This window comes from Balaenoptera borealis, assembly GCF_965194805.1.
Source record: "Balaenoptera borealis genome assembly, chromosome: 13".
NCBI classification, from domain to species: domain Eukaryota; kingdom Metazoa; phylum Chordata; class Mammalia; order Artiodactyla; family Balaenopteridae; genus Balaenoptera; species Balaenoptera borealis.
Window position 1 is genome coordinate 72,141,076 of NC_138870.1, and position 17,979 is coordinate 72,159,054.

General features: G+C 34.9%; 1 protein-coding gene across 13 annotated transcripts in view; it reads left to right on the forward strand.

Annotated features, from left to right (window-relative positions):
- ALX1 (ALX homeobox 1) overlaps nt 1–17,979 on the forward strand; it is a 51,381-nt gene that overhangs the window by 24,111 nt on the left and 9,291 nt on the right. For 12 of the 13 annotated variants that reach the window (XM_082351835.1, XM_082351830.1, XM_082351837.1 and 9 more), the window contains one exon: nt 2,406–13,319. In XM_082351835.1, the coding sequence (XP_082207961.1) occupies nt 2,406–2,726 (321 nt within the window). In that variant the 3' untranslated portion in view covers nt 2,727–13,319. Of the gene's footprint in view, nt 1–2,405; nt 13,320–17,979 lie in introns of those variants that run through there. The other variant, XR_014233609.1, reaches the window with a different exon arrangement.

Genomic DNA, 17,979 nt, shown 5'->3' on the forward strand with positions numbered 1-17,979 from the left:
GTATTGCTGTTTGTAAATTGCTCTATTAATCTGTCTGTTCAGAAGACATTTCTATATGTTGTATTTCATGAAAAGTAATGCATTTAACTTGCTTGATCATGTTCAGGTAAGAAGTTTTGATCAAAATAACAATATTTGCTCATGTCATGGAAAGTGGAGAATTTCTTTTCATTTTATACATAGATTACTGTTAATTCTTTCAGGGGAAAAATATTTTAAATTTAAATTCATAGATTTCCTTCCTTGCTTTTACTCTCCTTATTTTTTCTTTTTGACTGAGTTGTTAAATATATTTCTATGCATTTGGAATACAAGTAGATGATTTTAATAATAAATTCTAGCAACACTGTGTATAAGTTGAGGGATCCTTTAACAAACATAAAATATAAATAATCTTTCTCCACCACTATCTTGCCTTGCATTTATTTTTTCAAAAGTAAGCAAACAAGTTCACTTTCATTTCCTGAAAGCCCTTTTGTCAGACATATGACTGTGGTTTTTGCAGTGTAGCACAATGTTCGATTGAATGTCAGAGGAAAATCACCCAGATCAAGTTAGAAGAGCTAGTTTGACAGACTAATGACATTAACAGCCCCTCCTGTTGGTTTGAGATACATAACTCAGCAGTCACTGGCACCAATCATCATATTTTGGCTAAAGTGGGATACATATACTAGAATGAACCAAAATTAAAACAGCATAGCCCATGACGATTTAAGGATTGATAATGTATGCAAATCGTGATGGACAGCTAGCTAGATAGCTAGATAGATGTCTATAGAGATCTCTCACAGATTTGACATATTTAAAGCAGCTTAGAAAATATTTATATAAAGAACTATTTTAAAAACAATACTAAAATGAGCATCTTGCCAACCACTGAAGCACCACTTAAGGGATAATATTTGTTGTTCAGTTTAAAACTGGTTGTGGTCCTTTCTAAGTGACAGAGTAACATCTCTACAGTGTAATCTGGAAGATTCATCAACATATTTTTGGCTATTAATTGAAAATAAGTTGTCTTTAAAAGTATGGCTTCAGCTTGGGTGTTGTAAGACTATACCAGAGGCTATATGTAGCAGACTGAAATTTCTATGTAAAAATAAATATGAGAAAACAGTTCTTGTATATGTGTTGAAATAATTGATGATTGCATTCTAATTATGATTTTAAAAAAGAAAAGAAAGTCAGATGGGATAAACATATATACTGTTGTTGTGTTCTAGTCTAAATCTATTGTAATAATACTGTAAAAGGCATATAATTTTTAAATTTCATTTTCTAAGGCTGCATCTCTCTGCCATGCTATACCGAGCAACATTTTCCTTCTTTTTTCCCAGCTCCTGCCGTTTATCAGGATTTTCTCTGTGCTTCTCAGTCATGCATGTGATCACTTTTTTTTTTGCCCTTGTTTAAATAGCTAGTCTAAGATACCTCCTATTTAAAATTCATAGTATACAAATTCTACTTAATGTTTCTTTTACATGCTAGTAACTTTAGAGAAATTTGTATTTGCTGATAATATTGCACTGAAATGTTTCCTGTAGAGATTTAATAAGATGAGATGTGAATTTCTTGGGCACAAATGATAACCCAGTTTTCAATCTTATATAAGATGTTATCTAGTACTTTATTTATATTCATATGATATTTTTGCTAATACTTGCATATTTTTCTCAACTGTGCTTTCGTTATTGGGTAATAGTCAAGTTTTAGAATTCTAAATCTGTTCTACATGTCATACTTCTGCTGCAACCTCACTATATCATATATAAATCATAGAATAAAATGTTTAAAATATGTGTATAATTGTCCTTTTCACAGAGCTATGATTCAAGACTATAGGAAATGAAAAACAATGAAACAGTGAACATTTTCCAAAATGAGTTTGATCAAAAGTATCTCTAAAGAACAAACAGCCTCGTATCAGCATTGTTTTCCAGCACAAACTACCACACCAAGAGTCCAGATGTGGAATTTAAAAAAACAAATGCAATTGTGTAATTTTGTTTAGAAAGATGAAAACTATATTTAAACTTAAAACCATATTTTTAACCACTTTTCTAAGCACATGAATTGGTCAGGAATCATGACTAAATCTTCCAGATTTCATTTTAAAAATCATGACTATAAAAAGAATACTCAAGAGATTGACATGTTTTGAGAGTATTTTATGTGGTCAAATATGTGGGTTTTGGTGATCCATTCCAGTATAACAAACTAGAAGAATCTTTCAAATAATTATTTTTCAGTAATTGCTTGATGTACTCAGAATGAAATTACAGACCACCCAATAGGAGCAAACAATGAACAGCTAACAAAACTTCGTCAATACAGTTTCACAAAAGTAAGGGAACAAAAGTGAGAACGCGTAAATGTAATATTTGTTGTTTTATATATTCCAGATTCAGAACAATTTGTGGGCAGGAAATGCGAGTGGTGGTTCTGTGGTCACTTCATGCATGTTACCACGTGACACTTCCTCCTGTATGACACCTTACTCTCACTCGCCTCGGACAGATTCCAGTTACACAGGGTTTTCAAACCACCAGAACCAGTTCAGCCACGTGCCCCTCAACAATTTTTTCACTGACTCTCTTCTTACCGGGGCTACCAATGGACATGCATTTGAAACAAAGCCAGAGTTTGAAAGGAGGTCCTCCAGTATCGCAGTTCTTCGAATGAAAGCCAAGGAGCACACTGCCAATATTTCATGGGCCATGTAACATACAGTACTCTTTTCTTTTTCTCTTAATGGCAAAGTAAAACATTCTTATTTCTCATATTTAAAGGATACCACAATAAGCTGCTGTGTGTGGAATTGCTAAAGGTCAAGATATACAGTGAGACCAGCTTAAATGAATAGTTGTTATTATTTAACATTAAAATCTAAGAATGAACCTCTGAAAAGACTAAATAGGTTTACCATGCATCTGTCTCCACAAACTCTGTTTTAGTAGTAAGATTTTTTTTCTATTGTACGAGTCAATGAAATATGATCATGCAGCTTCTGAAAAGAATAAATGTATTAAACAAATTCCTCTGTTATAGATTGATTTATGTTAGTTCTGTATAACAAGAAATCCCTTGTAAAATAATACCTGAAAAAGGAGGAAATGCACTGGGGAAAATGTCAAGATACCAAAGCTGTCAGGTAAATATTGAAGCAGGGTGTTTGGGGGAGTTGACGGCCATTTCTCCCTCTCCGGCTCCAAAACACAATGGGTATATCCTCTGTTGCTGAGAATTTATCTACAGGCCTTGAAGATTTTTTTACCTCTACATGTTTTGGTGAATTTCCACTCCGTGAAAAAAGGACTCTTCGTAAATGACCAGCATTTGCATGAAATATTCGGGCATCGTTTCCTGAAACCATGTGGCTAAAGGTGATAACTGAAATATCCTGGTGTGATTTAAAATACAGTCACAAGAACAGTTTGTATAAGTGCCATCTTTTTAATGAAAAAGCCAGCACGGACTCAGCAATTAATTATCACACACAAGAGAAAATGAAAGTTACAAAACCCGCTGTTGCTTTTAAACTAAAATTGTCAATTAAACTGTACACACAAACATAAATACACTCAAAGAAATATTTTCAGTTAAAGGAGCAGCAGTTGGAATCTGTATTTATTTCATGAGTATGTGCAAGTGCACGTGTGTGTGTTTGTTTTTTGACATAGAAGCTCTAAGCAGTTTTTGCTACTGTGGTTTTGCACAGGGAATTAAAATGTCAGAAGGCTCTCTAAAATTTCTGGTGGAAAAGAAGAGAAGAAAAATACATTGCATCTGGAAAATTGCTAACCCCTTTGATTTACTTCTCCTCCCTTTCCCCTGTCACATTCCAGGCTTTTTCAGATGAGTGAAATGTCAACCTCCTTGAAAGACTCTTAAGTTCATAAAGGCAAAGTAAATTAATTGAAATGAAGATGGCTTCCATGGCTTGGATCAGAGCACGATCTACGCTTAGTACTCACTTAGAATCTTCCTTGTGGTTCCTACAACCTTTAGGGATATGCTTGGAAGCCCTAAAGGCTGAAGGGCAAGAATAAATGAATTTTTAAAATTAAATTTCAGAAAAAGTACTTAAATCCAGTAAGTGTCTGTTTCTAGTGGGAAAATATTTACAGCAGTTAGACATCTTCTGTAATAAAATTTTAAATCAAGCAGATGATGGAGATGAGTGATGTCCTAAACAAACATTCTTTGACTTCATAATAACTCTGTTCTTTATTACTTTTGTGTTCTCTCTTTTTCGTTTGGTTCCCAAGACAAACTTGTTCAACTTTGGCCCTGAGAATTATGCTTACATGCAGGAGCTTTTGTCAAAGGATTGTTTAGGCAGCTGTTAAATATCCTTCATGTTTTAGAAGAGCATGACTTCTTTTAATACACACATATATGTGGTCAGTAGGAATTTGTGAACTAAAACTTAGAACTAAAATGTGAGATTTTTTTTTTTTCAAAAATTTCCCCGATCAGTGGTGTCCATGTTCATTTTCTTCTGCTTTCATAATTGAAATTTTAGTGTCCCTTGCCTAATAACTTACATTTCTTAAATGAGACAAAACTCATTTTTGAATCAAGTTTGAATTTTACTTCCTTATTTTTTCCTTCTCTAAATTTTTTCCTCATTAATTCTAATAATTAGTTGGAGCTTCTGTAACTCAGTTCTTTTCAAGGTAAATAACATCTTTTTAATTTGAAGTTCTACGTCTTCAATGCTTTGTATAAGTTTAATTCAATCAGCACTTTTTTTTTTTTTGACACCTACAGTGTGTGAAGTACTATTTGGGATAATAAAAAAACTAATGGAACCATGGTTCTTGCCCTTGATGAGTTCACAGTCTTCCTGGACAGACACATGCCTAAAGTTTGCACCCTCAACCGTGCTTCACATTTTATGAAGGTAGTAAGAATTGCACGAATTTTCTTGTGTTAACATTCTGACCTTTGTTTTTATTGGCTGAAAATTTTATTACACATTTAAGTGACTAAAATATAACAAAAATGAACGTCTGATGTAGTAGGATAAGATAAAGCTAAAACAAAAAGTGCATAGATGCACTTCCTGAATTTTCTCTTGCTCTTTCTGAACTTAGGTTAACAAAGTATTATAAACTAGAATTCATAACACTCACAAAAATGTTGAATGTACGTACTCAAAGGAGAAACTAAGGAGCATTTCGTTTACTTTTATTTTGGTTCATTATTGACAGTATTGAAACTGGGTATTTTGGTTCATTAAGTAGTTGATCCACTTGGACATTTGTTCCTGTAACAATTTCATCCTCTATTTGCCCCTTCCACACTTCTCTTGCACAGATGGTTTAATAGATGATTCTTATACTCTTTTTCTTCCTGAGTGAGTTGGTTAAGGTTTGGACCTTATGATAAGAAAGAAATTTAATGGAGTATTAGCTAAAGTGTGCAGTTTCTTTCATAAACATAAAATTAAATTTCAGAAAATGGTTTGTGGAATTCTGAAAATATTTATTTATGGACATTAAATACTGATTATTTTCTTCTTATGTAACTTTTTATGAAAGCAGAGAAATAAAGCCACTGTAATCTTTGCCCTCAGTCCTGACAACATATCTTAAAAGAATAACAGAGTTACTTAACCTATATAACCTTGAGGAAACTCATGAAATTGTGCGTATAAATTACTGGAGTGTATTAGTTTCATCGTTTCCATTGGCTGTTGATTTTTTTACCTCCAAGGAAGGGGTGAGGAGCAGACCAATGCACTTAACACAGTTTTTACAAAGATGATATGCTATTGTTTCCTTTTAGTATCTTTACTTTTTCATCTCAGATTCTGGATGCTTATTTGACTTCCATGGTACAATTCATACATCACCTCCCTGTGTTTTATATAATGCTGTTTGATATATAATGTTGTAGTTTTAGTTTATCAGCAACTAAACAATGCCTTGGTGAGAAATAAGAAACGAAAAGATCAACTACAGTGTTTGCATAAGCTGTTTGAAATTTTCAAGTAATTTTCTAAACTTACCAGTGACCCTAACTTTTGTCTTTCAACATTTAAATCAAATAGTATTGTAAATGATGAGTGATCATGTTAGATATATATTTTTCATTAAAAAAAATGACCACTTTTGCTGCCAAATATTTTAGAAGAAATATGGAAATCATCTTATTTTTAAAATTCTACTTGGATTGACTTCTCTTTTCTCTTTTCAGAATATAAAGATGTATGTTTATTATTAAAACATAATTGCTAACTTTAAGCCATTTCTACTTTAAGAAATTAGTCATCTAAAATTCAAACAGACATTATTTCCTTATAGCTATTCATATTTTGCATTGAAGAAAGTATGACTTTTTGTGAGGGAATCTATTTAATAGAATGATATGTATTGAATAGTACTTTTGTTCTTAGCATATATTGCATATATTTTATACAAGCCAGGCAATAATGTCACTAATGATGCAAATGAAAACAAGATCATAAGTGAAATACCTAACAGTAGTAGAGTCAGCATTTATGGCACAGAACCTCAAAAACAGATTAAATGCGATATTGGTTTCACAGTGTATAGTAAATGCTAAAACGGGATTTTGTTTTATTTTAATAACTCTACTTTTTAAATAAACACACTGCCGTCATTTATCCTGGAAATATGTTGCAAAAATGGTGAGCAAGGCTTCAGGGCAGGATCTAGCTAATTCTTCAGTTTTACCACATAAAATAGTAGAGGATTAACAGAAGTTTTTTTCGTCTTAGTCTGAGAGTTGTATACCACTATGCATTTTTCTAAGTTCAAGGGACAAATAAATGACTTGAGTATTTCATCATGACACTATTTTATAGCGTGTCTGACTTTAGAAAAAGAGACACTGCATACTGAAGGTTTTCATGCATCTTCACATAATATATACTTGTAATATTTTTTTATCTATTTACCTTGACATACACTTTAAAGACTTAAGACAATAATTCAGAACAATTACCAGCATTGTCAAAACATAAATTTTCAGTAGAAGGCAAAAGGAGCCCCCTACAGGTTACTTACGCAGTCCAGTTAGGGAAGATGAAAAGATTCAAATGCTCAAAATCTCTCCATATCGCTAGAGCAGAGTTCATAATGTAGGGAGAGTGGGTATAGGAGGGTGTATCTCTGGATAGAACTGAGAGGATACATAAACTGAGATAGAAAAATAATTAGATCTTTGTTTCCACTAACACCTAGAATGAAACATAGCATTTTATTTATGAATGGACAACAAATCTGAGTAGTTTTAGCAGTACCTGTGCTTTTGTCACCAATAGAAAGAACAGATATTTGCATATTACGTTTATTAGAGTTATTAAAGATATCTTGAAATAATTCAAGTTTATCACTTGATTAGGACAGTTTTCAAACTGCTTCAATAGTTTCAAACTACTTCAAAGTTAGGGTAAGTTTTAGCTCTGTTGCTGGATCTTGTTATCTGTCGATAAAGATTCACAGGTACTACTACATCCTAAAATTAGTTTTGTAAATATCTGAACACCTGTATTTTAATATAATTAGTTTCCCTCTTAAGCCTATGTATTTTATTTATTTAAAGACATCTACTAAGGAGTTCATAAGATCACTAAACTACCAGAGGGGTCTATGGCACAAAAGGGATTAAGAAACCCTTTTGATGCACCAGAGTCATTTCTCCAGATTAAATAATTTTTCACCCTAGAGGATGGTCCTATGTTGTGGAAGGAGTATAATAGTATAATAGAGTGCCTAATAATTTATCAGATTATTTATCTCTTACTAGCAGGATTGAAAGAGAATAGGACTTTTTAAGGCAGGCAGCCCCAGAGCATTCATTGTTGAATGAATGAATGAGGCATTTTAGTGAGGATCACTGAGGAACCAGGACACAGCAGATGGGCGCTAGGCATTGGGAAGAGGCAAGTGGTTTGGGCCGAATCATGGAAAGAGTTTGGCTTTAGGAATCCTAACTCCACCACCTTTTAGCTTTAAAGTTTTAGGAAGGTTATTCAATTTCTCTGAGCCTTAGTTTTCTGGATAATTGAAAAAGTTGTATAAAGCTTTGGATTAACAAGGCACTTTCACATTTATTTTCCCTGACTTTCACAATTTTGTGACAGTGGGTATTATTATCATCTCCATTTCACAGATAAGGAAATTTATGGTCAGAGAGTATAAGGAGCTTCTAAGTGCAACACCGCTCCTGCCTTCTTATTCTACATGCTTTCTTTAAAGCTATGAAAAAAAATAATTGAAATATGCATTTGAAAATACTTTATCGTAGTCTGTAAAGTACTTAATTGAAATACTTTTTTTTACAGATTCTAATTTTTCCTCCTGTTGAGTTGATGTTAGATTTTTTCTTCCTTTTCTTCATTTTTTAATATTTAAATTCAGTTTTACTCAATTTATCAAACATTTATTGAGAACTCCCTTTGTGCTAAGACCTTAAAGAAACTACATGCTGGTTGGGGAGATGAAAGAGTACAATAAATAATTAAAATATGGCATGGAAGTGGCTCAAGCAAAATACTATTGGAAAACAGGTAACCAAGCAATTAATTCAGCCATTATAAATAGTCATAGAAAGCTGAAGAGAAGAGGTGGCATTTGAGCCAGACATTGAAAGATGAATAGGAACTTATAAGAGTATAGCATTTTATCTCTTTTTCTCTGAAAGATAACCCAAATGTGTCTTGAAAGACTACGTCCATGCTAATTAAAATATTTCCAAACCTTTTTATATACATCACACGACAACTTTTCTCTCATTTTAGATATTTCTTTTCCTTATTATTATTACTTTATTAACTGGATTGAAGCTCTCAGGTTCAGTGGAGAAATAGTTTGTTTTATTCAATAATGTTTTTCAAGTTTTTTACTCTCATTCAGTGAATATGTGCTGAGCTCATAGTATTACAATGTGCTATGCTAGCCATGGAGGTTATGAATAAATGCAACCATGACTTTTGTCTTCAAGGAATAGTCAGTTTAGTTGGTTGGATAACGTTGGCTGAAACTTACCTAATATGAAAATACAGCAAACATATTTTAATGTGATCTTATATAAATGTATAACAGAAAACAAGGAAAAATTGTAAGTGCAGCTTCAAAGTACGCATGCAGAAAGTTGATAGAAAAGTTCAATAAGAAGAAGGTTTCACCCTGGTGTACCCCTTGATCTCTGACCAAGAAAAAGACAGAAGATTCTGAGGTCATTACAGGAAAAATACTCCCTACTCCACGAAAGGGAAAAGAAAAAGAAGCAGCAGCTTGGTGTTGCTTTTGTGTCTTTAACTCTTTGTCTGCCTCAGTATGGTCAAAGTTTGTCTCATTTTATACAAAACTCTTGCCTAAATTTTATAAACAGAGGTTTAATGGACGAATTGCTCTCTCTTATCTAGATCTCTCCATTCCCAGCTGTGAAATTGATTGATGTTTTTAAAGCCCTAAGAAGCCTCCCCTTGTAGATATGTTTTCTGGTTCAAAGGAAAGAAAAAAAAAAGGCAGGAGAAATTATTCAGGGAAATATCTTTGAAAAAAATTTTAATGACCTAGGAAGAGAGCTATAAGCTAGATGTTATGAAGGGGGAAAACCCTGAAATCAGTCAATGTATTGAGTGAAAATACATGGCTAGAGAGAACTTACTAGGTTTATATAATTATATGGCTCAGGTTAACATTTGTAGCTGTGTGACATTTTTTTTAGATTTAAATTTCTTCATGTAATATTTCCATTGGCTTTGGCTGGGATCACTAAGTGTCTGGCAGAACAGAATCAAGATTCTGATCCCAGATGTGTCACTGATGATCAGTGCCACCTCACCTCTCAGTTCTCAGAGTTCAGTTCAATTCAGCAAATATTTATTGAGTGCTTATGGCTGCCGACTTTTCGAAGTCAGAGAAAAATAATGAGATGTTAGTAAAATGTGACATGTCTCGGGCAAGGCACAGTTGCATATAGAAAGCCATTATCATCATTGGCATTTTAAACCAGAAGTTCAATTTAATTGCATCAATAACACCAATAGTATACATTGCTTCAATCTACAATAATTTCCACACTGGATTCTGATTTTTATCTGCAAGAATCACTGGATACAAACCACAGTCCCCAAGGCTTGACTTAGAAGTAAAATAACACCATCCCTGGTCTAGCATCAGTTATACATGTCCCTAATAGCTCAGCTGAGGGACAGCATTAGCCATTATATAAACTAATTGGGTTAATTCTGCTCTGGAATTTAGGCAAATAATGTAACCGAGATAAACAGAGGGTCACTTATGCGTCTACTTGTACACATTTATCTACACTTCTTATTTATACTACTAAATGCTTAAAACAACACTAGGCTATAAATTTGTCTTTTCTTTCTGATTCTCTTGGCAGAGTTTCTTACATGCTTAACTTTTAAAGAGTGGAGTTCGGTCTTCTCTCAAATAAATAAGAGAGCAGTGGAAGGAAAAAACTGCAGCTACAAAGTAGTTCTAACCCATTAAACGCAGATGGCTCACAGGGGGTTTAATCATCGGGAGCGAACACACATCATGCTGAAATATAGAGCTGTTTTCTATCACTTGTTACCATTTGAATGTCTGTCTCAGGAAAGTGAATTCCATATATCTTCCTGGCCATCAGTTGCCCTTTGAATACTCCTCTCTCTGATGTAGCTAGATTTCTCTTCAGAACTTACTGAGATGAATGAGCTCTGGCCACACGTAGAAGTGAAAGAAAACATTTCTTTCTCTGCCAGAACAGATGAGATTCATCATTAGGAGAATGGATTTGACCTTGTAAAGTGGACCAAAGCAATTTACAAACAAACCCCTTTGGGGAAGATTGCCTTTATCCTCGTCCACTGACAGAAGCTTTTTTTTTTTTTTCTTCTTCTTCTTCTTTTTTGGATGTGCTCATAGCTGTGTCTCAAAGTCTGTTGAATCTGATCACCTGAAAAGAATCTAAAACGTGGAATAAGAAATCATCTCTAATTTAAGCCTTCCCATGCAAAGAGAATTTCATGGACACTTAAAAGAAATCATATGGATTTATCCTTGGCTATCATAAGTCAATTATCAATCATCAGTCAAATTGATCAGAGACCATTAAAGAAATCCATGAAACCAGTTTGATGGCAGCATATACAACAAAACTAGAGTTCAGCATTTAGAGCCTGTTATAAAAATGGTGAAAAACTCAATTTGGGGACAATTTATAATACCTAAGAAAAAGATTGATTGCACTTTGTATCTCTCCTCAACTCACTGTATCAGCTTGTTTAATCTACTTATCTCTTAATTCGTGATCTTTCTTCTATAGTTTCTTTCCCCCACTCCTTATCTATCCCTTCTTCTTTTATCTATTCTCCCCTTTCCTGGAGCCCATACCTAGCCAAAACCCATTCTTCAAGTCTAATGTCTTAGGTGACATTCAGGGAAAGAGCAGCTACCAATCCCTGGGATAACACAGCAACTGTAAGAAAGCAACTTTCTTACTTTCCCTCCAGTGCATGTTTGGCTGATGCTGTTCAGGTGAATGACATAATCTTGAGTAGACCCCGCTGATAAACCACATGGAAGCTGCCCATCTACCATGGTGGACCTGCAATACTTTGGTCTTGCTATTCACTTGTCTTCCTGAATGAGTATATAACCCATTCAGCAATTAGACACTTAGATATGGATTAAAAGTTATTGCTTTATCCCACAAATAATATAATCAGTGGAAGACATTTGTAGAAAGCCATTCCTTCTAAAAATTCTGTGCATTTATTGTATTTATCTTATTTTTCATTTGGGAAACTCTACCTTTTGAAAAACAAAAAGCAGGTTAGGTGAAGGATATCAGGCTAGCAAAAGATCAGAGATCTCCATGCATTTTTAAAAGTTCAGAAACTTGAAAAAATTTATTATTGAGGAAAATATTAAATCCACTTATTATTATTATATTTTTACCAGTAGATGGCACTGCACAGGTGTAAGAGACGTCTACGAGAGAGGGTCATCAACCAAGCGGCTGGTGTGAAATGCCCTCCACTAGAATTCTCTCTCATTGTTAAAGGATTGTATCCAGGAATCCCAACAATTGTATGTGAGGCAAGAACAGAAATTCATTAACAGTCATTTTATTTACCAAACACTCAAACAGTGCTTATTACATGACAGATGAGCAAGTCTTCTTATTTCCGCTTTCTGATAAGAAAACTGAAGCACAGAGAGGTTCAGATTCTTTAATGTCACACAGCTACTTAAGTGGTAGGACTAGGATTTGGCCCAGGCATTTGATCTAGTCTGTGCTCTCTCTTCTTTGCTCCCTCTCAATACACTAACATGAATCACTCATTTTTCTAATCAACAGTTTGTAAGGAGCTGACTTGAAAATCTAAGGTATTGAAACTGACAGATTCCAATTAAAGAAACAGAGAAGTTTTCGGATCATGGGGGTAATGTTGAAGAAAGCAAAGGGGTCTTCAAGGGGGAGGGAATGTATGGGTCTGTTATGGAGGAAAATAGGGCAAGGTAACAGTAATAAGAAACACCAACAAAGAGGAACAGGTGCTATACGTACATAAAATTCACCAATTCACAACTTTGTTTAGAGTCAGGATGCTGCATATTTTTAAGATAAATACATTCTTAATATTGCTCAACTGTATTTTACATTCTAGCTGATGTAGAAAATACTTTAAAAACTTTAATAAGTGGATGACAAACTTGTTCGGTGCGTTGCAGCATCAACTCCAGTAATTCTCGCTTCCCCCTTCCTTCGGGCATCTACATCTCTAGTGATACCTCAGAGCTTCAGATTACCCAGAACTGTGCCATCGTGGAAGCCTGAAATGCCACCTTCCCATTCTCTGGCAGTACCCTACACCGTTCACAAATTTTAACTTACTTTCTTCAATGTGCCTGTTATCTGACTCCATCAAATCCTTCAGCCCCTCGGCCTCTGCATGTTTTCTCTGACACTCCCTTCCATATCTCCATTTTTCCTATCCAGCTTAAACTTCACAGCCCACTCTTTCACTACTCTTTGGCCAATACCTTCAAATGCCTGCTGTTTTCCTTTTATCACACCTGCCTCCACCTGGGCTAATCAACATCGCTTAAAAAAAAAAAAAATCAGAAATATGTGCAGATTAGCTCCACTAAAAGAATGTATATTAGCTCCACTAAAAATGTGGGCCTTCGGTCCCAAAGGGACCCTCCACACGCCTGAGCCAGTCACTCTTTCTTCCCATTTTCAACCATAAACATTTCGAAGCTTGTCCACTCTTCAAATCTTTTACCTTAATGGTCCCCCACCTCGCTGCATCTTCTCCATGAGGGAAAAAAAAAAAAATCCTGTGGGAACTCTGTCAATTTCTTGCCACTACATTGACAAATATACCTGTATCCATAAGTGTTTTCCTTCTTCTGGCTTATTTTAGGGGAAGAGAGATTCTCTTGCTAATTCTAATCCTTGCTCTGTGTCGCATCCTTTTCCATCTTTTCAAGAGTTTTTACAGTATGTCCTGTCTGTTTAAGCTGCTTCTTTCTGCCATTTACCTAACCTCATGTGTTAAATATAATAATAATAATAATAAAAGTGGGAAAAAAATCTTCACACCCCTTCACTACTTCTAGGTTTGCCCCAAAACTTCCTGTGAAGGTGTATCTGCCCTCGTCTCTTTCACTTGCCGTTTACTATTCAAACCTCCACAGCTGGGTTTTGATTTCTACCAATCCATGGAGAGTGCTGTGTTTTGTTCTATTTTTTTCATCTTCCAGTTCTTTTTTAATGCATTTACATTCTATACACATAACTTTAAAAAATGGGACCATACCCTGTTTAGTATCTTGTGACCTACTTTCTTCACTTAGCACCTCGTATCTCTTTGAAAACAGGATTTTTAAGGGCTGCTAAGTATTCTGCTATATTGACACAATATGTTTAATTGTTCATTTAATTAACACAATATGTTAATTTAAGTGATCCTTAAATTGTTAATATTTGTTTATAATATCTTTTTAGCTAAATGTTTTTGGACAACCTTAATTCTTTTTTTTTTTAATTGAAGTATAGTTGATTTGCAATATTGTGTTAGTTTCAGGTGTACAGCATAGTGTGGAAAGTACTTTTTCAAGACCACCAACCTAAATCCAGTGGTCAATTTGTTGATCAGTTCTGTTCTGGGTTGAATTGTGCCCTCGCCCCAAAAGTCCTAACGCTCAATGCCTGTGAATATGACCTTATTTAGAAATAAGGTCTCTACAGATGTAATCCAGTTAGGATAAGGTCATACTGGGTTAGGATGGATCCTAATCCAATGACTGTTGTCCTTGTAAGAAGAGAAAAATGATATTCCCTTCCTGTCTGAATACAGACAGACAGACAGACAGGAAGATAATATAATGTGATGATGAAGGCAGAGATTGGAGGGGCACATCTATGAGCCAAGGAACACCAAGGATTGCTGACAGTCACCAAAAACTAGAAGAGTGTGTGGGGCAGATTCTTTCTCAGGGCCTCCAGAACTGCAGTGTCTAATAATACCTTGATTTCAGATCAGTAGATCCCAGTGGTTTTAAGCCACCCATTTTGTGGTACTTTGTTACAGCAGCCTGAGGAAACTCATACACATTCTCAGAGTCATCTGTCACGTCTGATTCTGACTCCCCTTTCCGCTCAAGGGAGACTTCCATGTTGGCTTCTATGGCACCCCCACTCATCTATTCATCCTCTTGCTCTCCCTATTCTCCCCAGTCTCCTCTTCCTCTGTGCCTAAATGGTGGTGATTCTGGGTGCTCTCCTCTGTCCTCTTCTTTCCTCACTCTCAATATTCTTTGCAGGTATTTTTACTGCAATAACTACACCCTTGACCAAACTCCTGATCTTGCTTCTGAGGAGAGATGTATGTATAGGTATATGTATATGTATATATATATACGTATATATTCATATATATATATGAATTTATTTTTTAGAGAGCAGTTTTAGGTTCACAGAAAAATTGAAAAGAAAGTACAGAGAGTTCCTGTATACCCCTTCCTATTATTAACGTCTTGCAGTAGTGTGGTACATGTGTTAGAATTGATGAGCCCATTTAGACATACTGTTATTAACTAAAGTTCTTAGTTTACATAGGGTTCACTCTTTGTGTTGTACATTCTATGAGTTCTGAAAAATGTATCCACCATTACAGTAGTATACAGAATAGTTTTGCTGCCCTAAAAATCCTTTGTATTCTGCCTATTCATCCCTCCCTCCACCTTAACCCCTGGCAATCACTGATCTTTTTACTTTCTCCATAGTTTTGCCTTTTCCAGAATATCATATAGGAAATCACACAGTATATAACCTTTTCAGATTGGCTTCTTTCACTTAGTTAAGTGCATCTGAGTTTCCTTCATGTCTTCTTGTGGTTTGATGGCTCATTTCTTTTTGTCACTGACTAATATTCCATTGTATGGATAAATGTACCACAGTGTGTTTATCCATTAATCTATTAAAGGGCATCTTGATTACTTCTAAATTTTGGAATTATGAGTAAAGTTGTTATAAGCCTTCATGTGGAGATTTTTGTGTGGTCATACATATTCACATTATTTGGGTAAATATCAAGGAGCCTGATTGCTGGATTGTATGGTAAGAGTATGTTTAGTTTCGTAAGAAATCACCAAACTGTCTTCCAAGATGACTGTACTACTTGCATTCCCACCAGCAATGAGTGAGAATTCCACATTTTCACAGCATTTGGTATTGTCAGAATTCTGGATTTGGCCATTATAATAGGTATATTATGGTATCTCACTTTTGTTTTAATTTGCAATTCACTGATGACGTTTGATGTTGAGCATCTTTTCGTATGCTTATTTGCCATCTGTATATCTTCTCTGATGAGGTGTCTATTCAGACCTTTTGCCCATTTAAAAAATCAGTTTGTTTTTAATTGTTCAGTTTTAAGAGTTTTTGTGTATTTCAGATACAAGTTCTTTATCAGATATGTTTTTTTGTGAAGCTTTTTTCCCCTCATTCTATGGCGTATCTTTTCATCCTCTTGATGGTGTGTTTCACAGAGCAGAAATGTTTAATTTTAATGAAGTCCAACTTGTCAATTTTTTCTTTCATGAATCATGCGTTTGGGGTTGTGTCTAAAATGTCATCACCAAACCAAAGGTCGCCTAGATTTTCTCTTGTATTATCTCCTAGGAGTTTTACAGTTTTGTCTTTCACCTTTGGATCTTTGGTCCATTTTCCGTTAATTTTCATAAAGAGTGTAAGGTCTATGTGTAGATTCACTTTTTTGCATGTAGCTGTCCACTTGTTCCAGCACCATTGTTGAAAAGACTGTCCTTTCTCTCTTGAATCACCTTTGCTCCATTGTCAAAGATCAGTTAAATACATTTGTGCGACTCTGTTTCTGGGCTGCTTCTGATTTTCATCCTCTCTAATTCTAACTTCCTAAAGGGAACCCTAAATGGCATTCTTTACTCCTATCTCTTTCCTCTCATAGCCAGTCATGGCTGAGTAGTCACCAAGTCCTGTGCAAAGCACTTCACATGTATTATTTAATGTAATACTACAATAATCCTATGTTATTATTAGGCTTATATTAATAGTAAAAACCTGAGCTCAGAGGGGACTCTATATAAATAGACTGAAACACCTTTATTCTTAAGCCCTATGGTATATTACCACACACAGCTCACAGGCAGCAAAGCAGTTTGCCTTCAGAATATGAACTCCCAACCATGACACTAATTTCTAAATATATTTTGAAGTCATTAATATCTCTTCTCATTGTCACCATATTAATTCAAGCACCATCATCTTTCAGTAAGTTTACTAACAGCACTCTCTTAATGGCTTTCTTGCATCCAGTCTGGCCCTATTCCAGACTGCTATTTCTAAAGCACAAATCTGATAACGCTAAACATAAAACCATCTCATGGCTCCCCATCACCTCTAAAGAAAGCAGACACTCCAAAATATGTTTATAACTCCCCTGCTCCATCCAAATCCTTAAGTCTGCCGTACTGACCTGTACTTCTCTGCAGGCACTGTGCCCATACTTAAATCTGCATCTTTGTACATATGGGTCCATTTACTAATGTTGGTCTTTTCTGTTTCTCCATTTGACTCTTTCTTCAGATTGCAACTTAAATATCATGTCCTAGTCAGAGTTGTCAGATTTAGCAAATAAAAACACAGGATACCCAGTTACAAATATTGCACGGAACATACTTATATTAAGGAATTATTCATTGTTTATCAGAAATTCAAGTGTAACTGGGCATCCTCTATTTTTTCTGACAACCCTACATCCTAAGGAAACCTTCTCTGAAACTGCATCCCTAGGATTGGGCTAAGTGCCCTCTGATCTGCTCCCATGGCCTCCTATGCTCATTGCATCACAATATCCACTTCTATCTATTATTCATGTAATACATCCATCTCACCCACGGTCTTTAAGGACAGAGAGTGTCTTTTCCAACAGCATGTCTCCAGCGTCTAGACATCCAATGCTTCGTGCACAACAAATGTTTATTAAATATTTTTATGACTGGATTCAACACCTTCAATTCTAACACTTTGCCATTGTAGGTTGCTATTAGTTGAACTATTAAGATATATTTTATACTTATTTTTGATGTGTTTAGTAGAAATTGCTTTTTGTATTTAACTTTGACAGTCTCGATTTAGAATTTTGTGGAACTATATAAATTATCTTCAGTTAACTCCTGGCCAGCCTCAGCTCCTCTAACCGCAAAGACAGAGGTAGGCAAAGTTCAGTGGTAGGCTGTTAAGTGTGTAACTTATCTAGATAGTAGCAAGATTGGACTTTCTTTCCTTTCCAGTGGCTGGAAGTGACAGCTCAGATGCCAAATACTGTTCACTTACCCAATCTAAGAGAAAAAAAATTTTTCTATATTAGTCATTAATATTTTTGTCCATAATATGTCTTAAGGAACACTAATTCCTCAGATTGATAATAGGTGT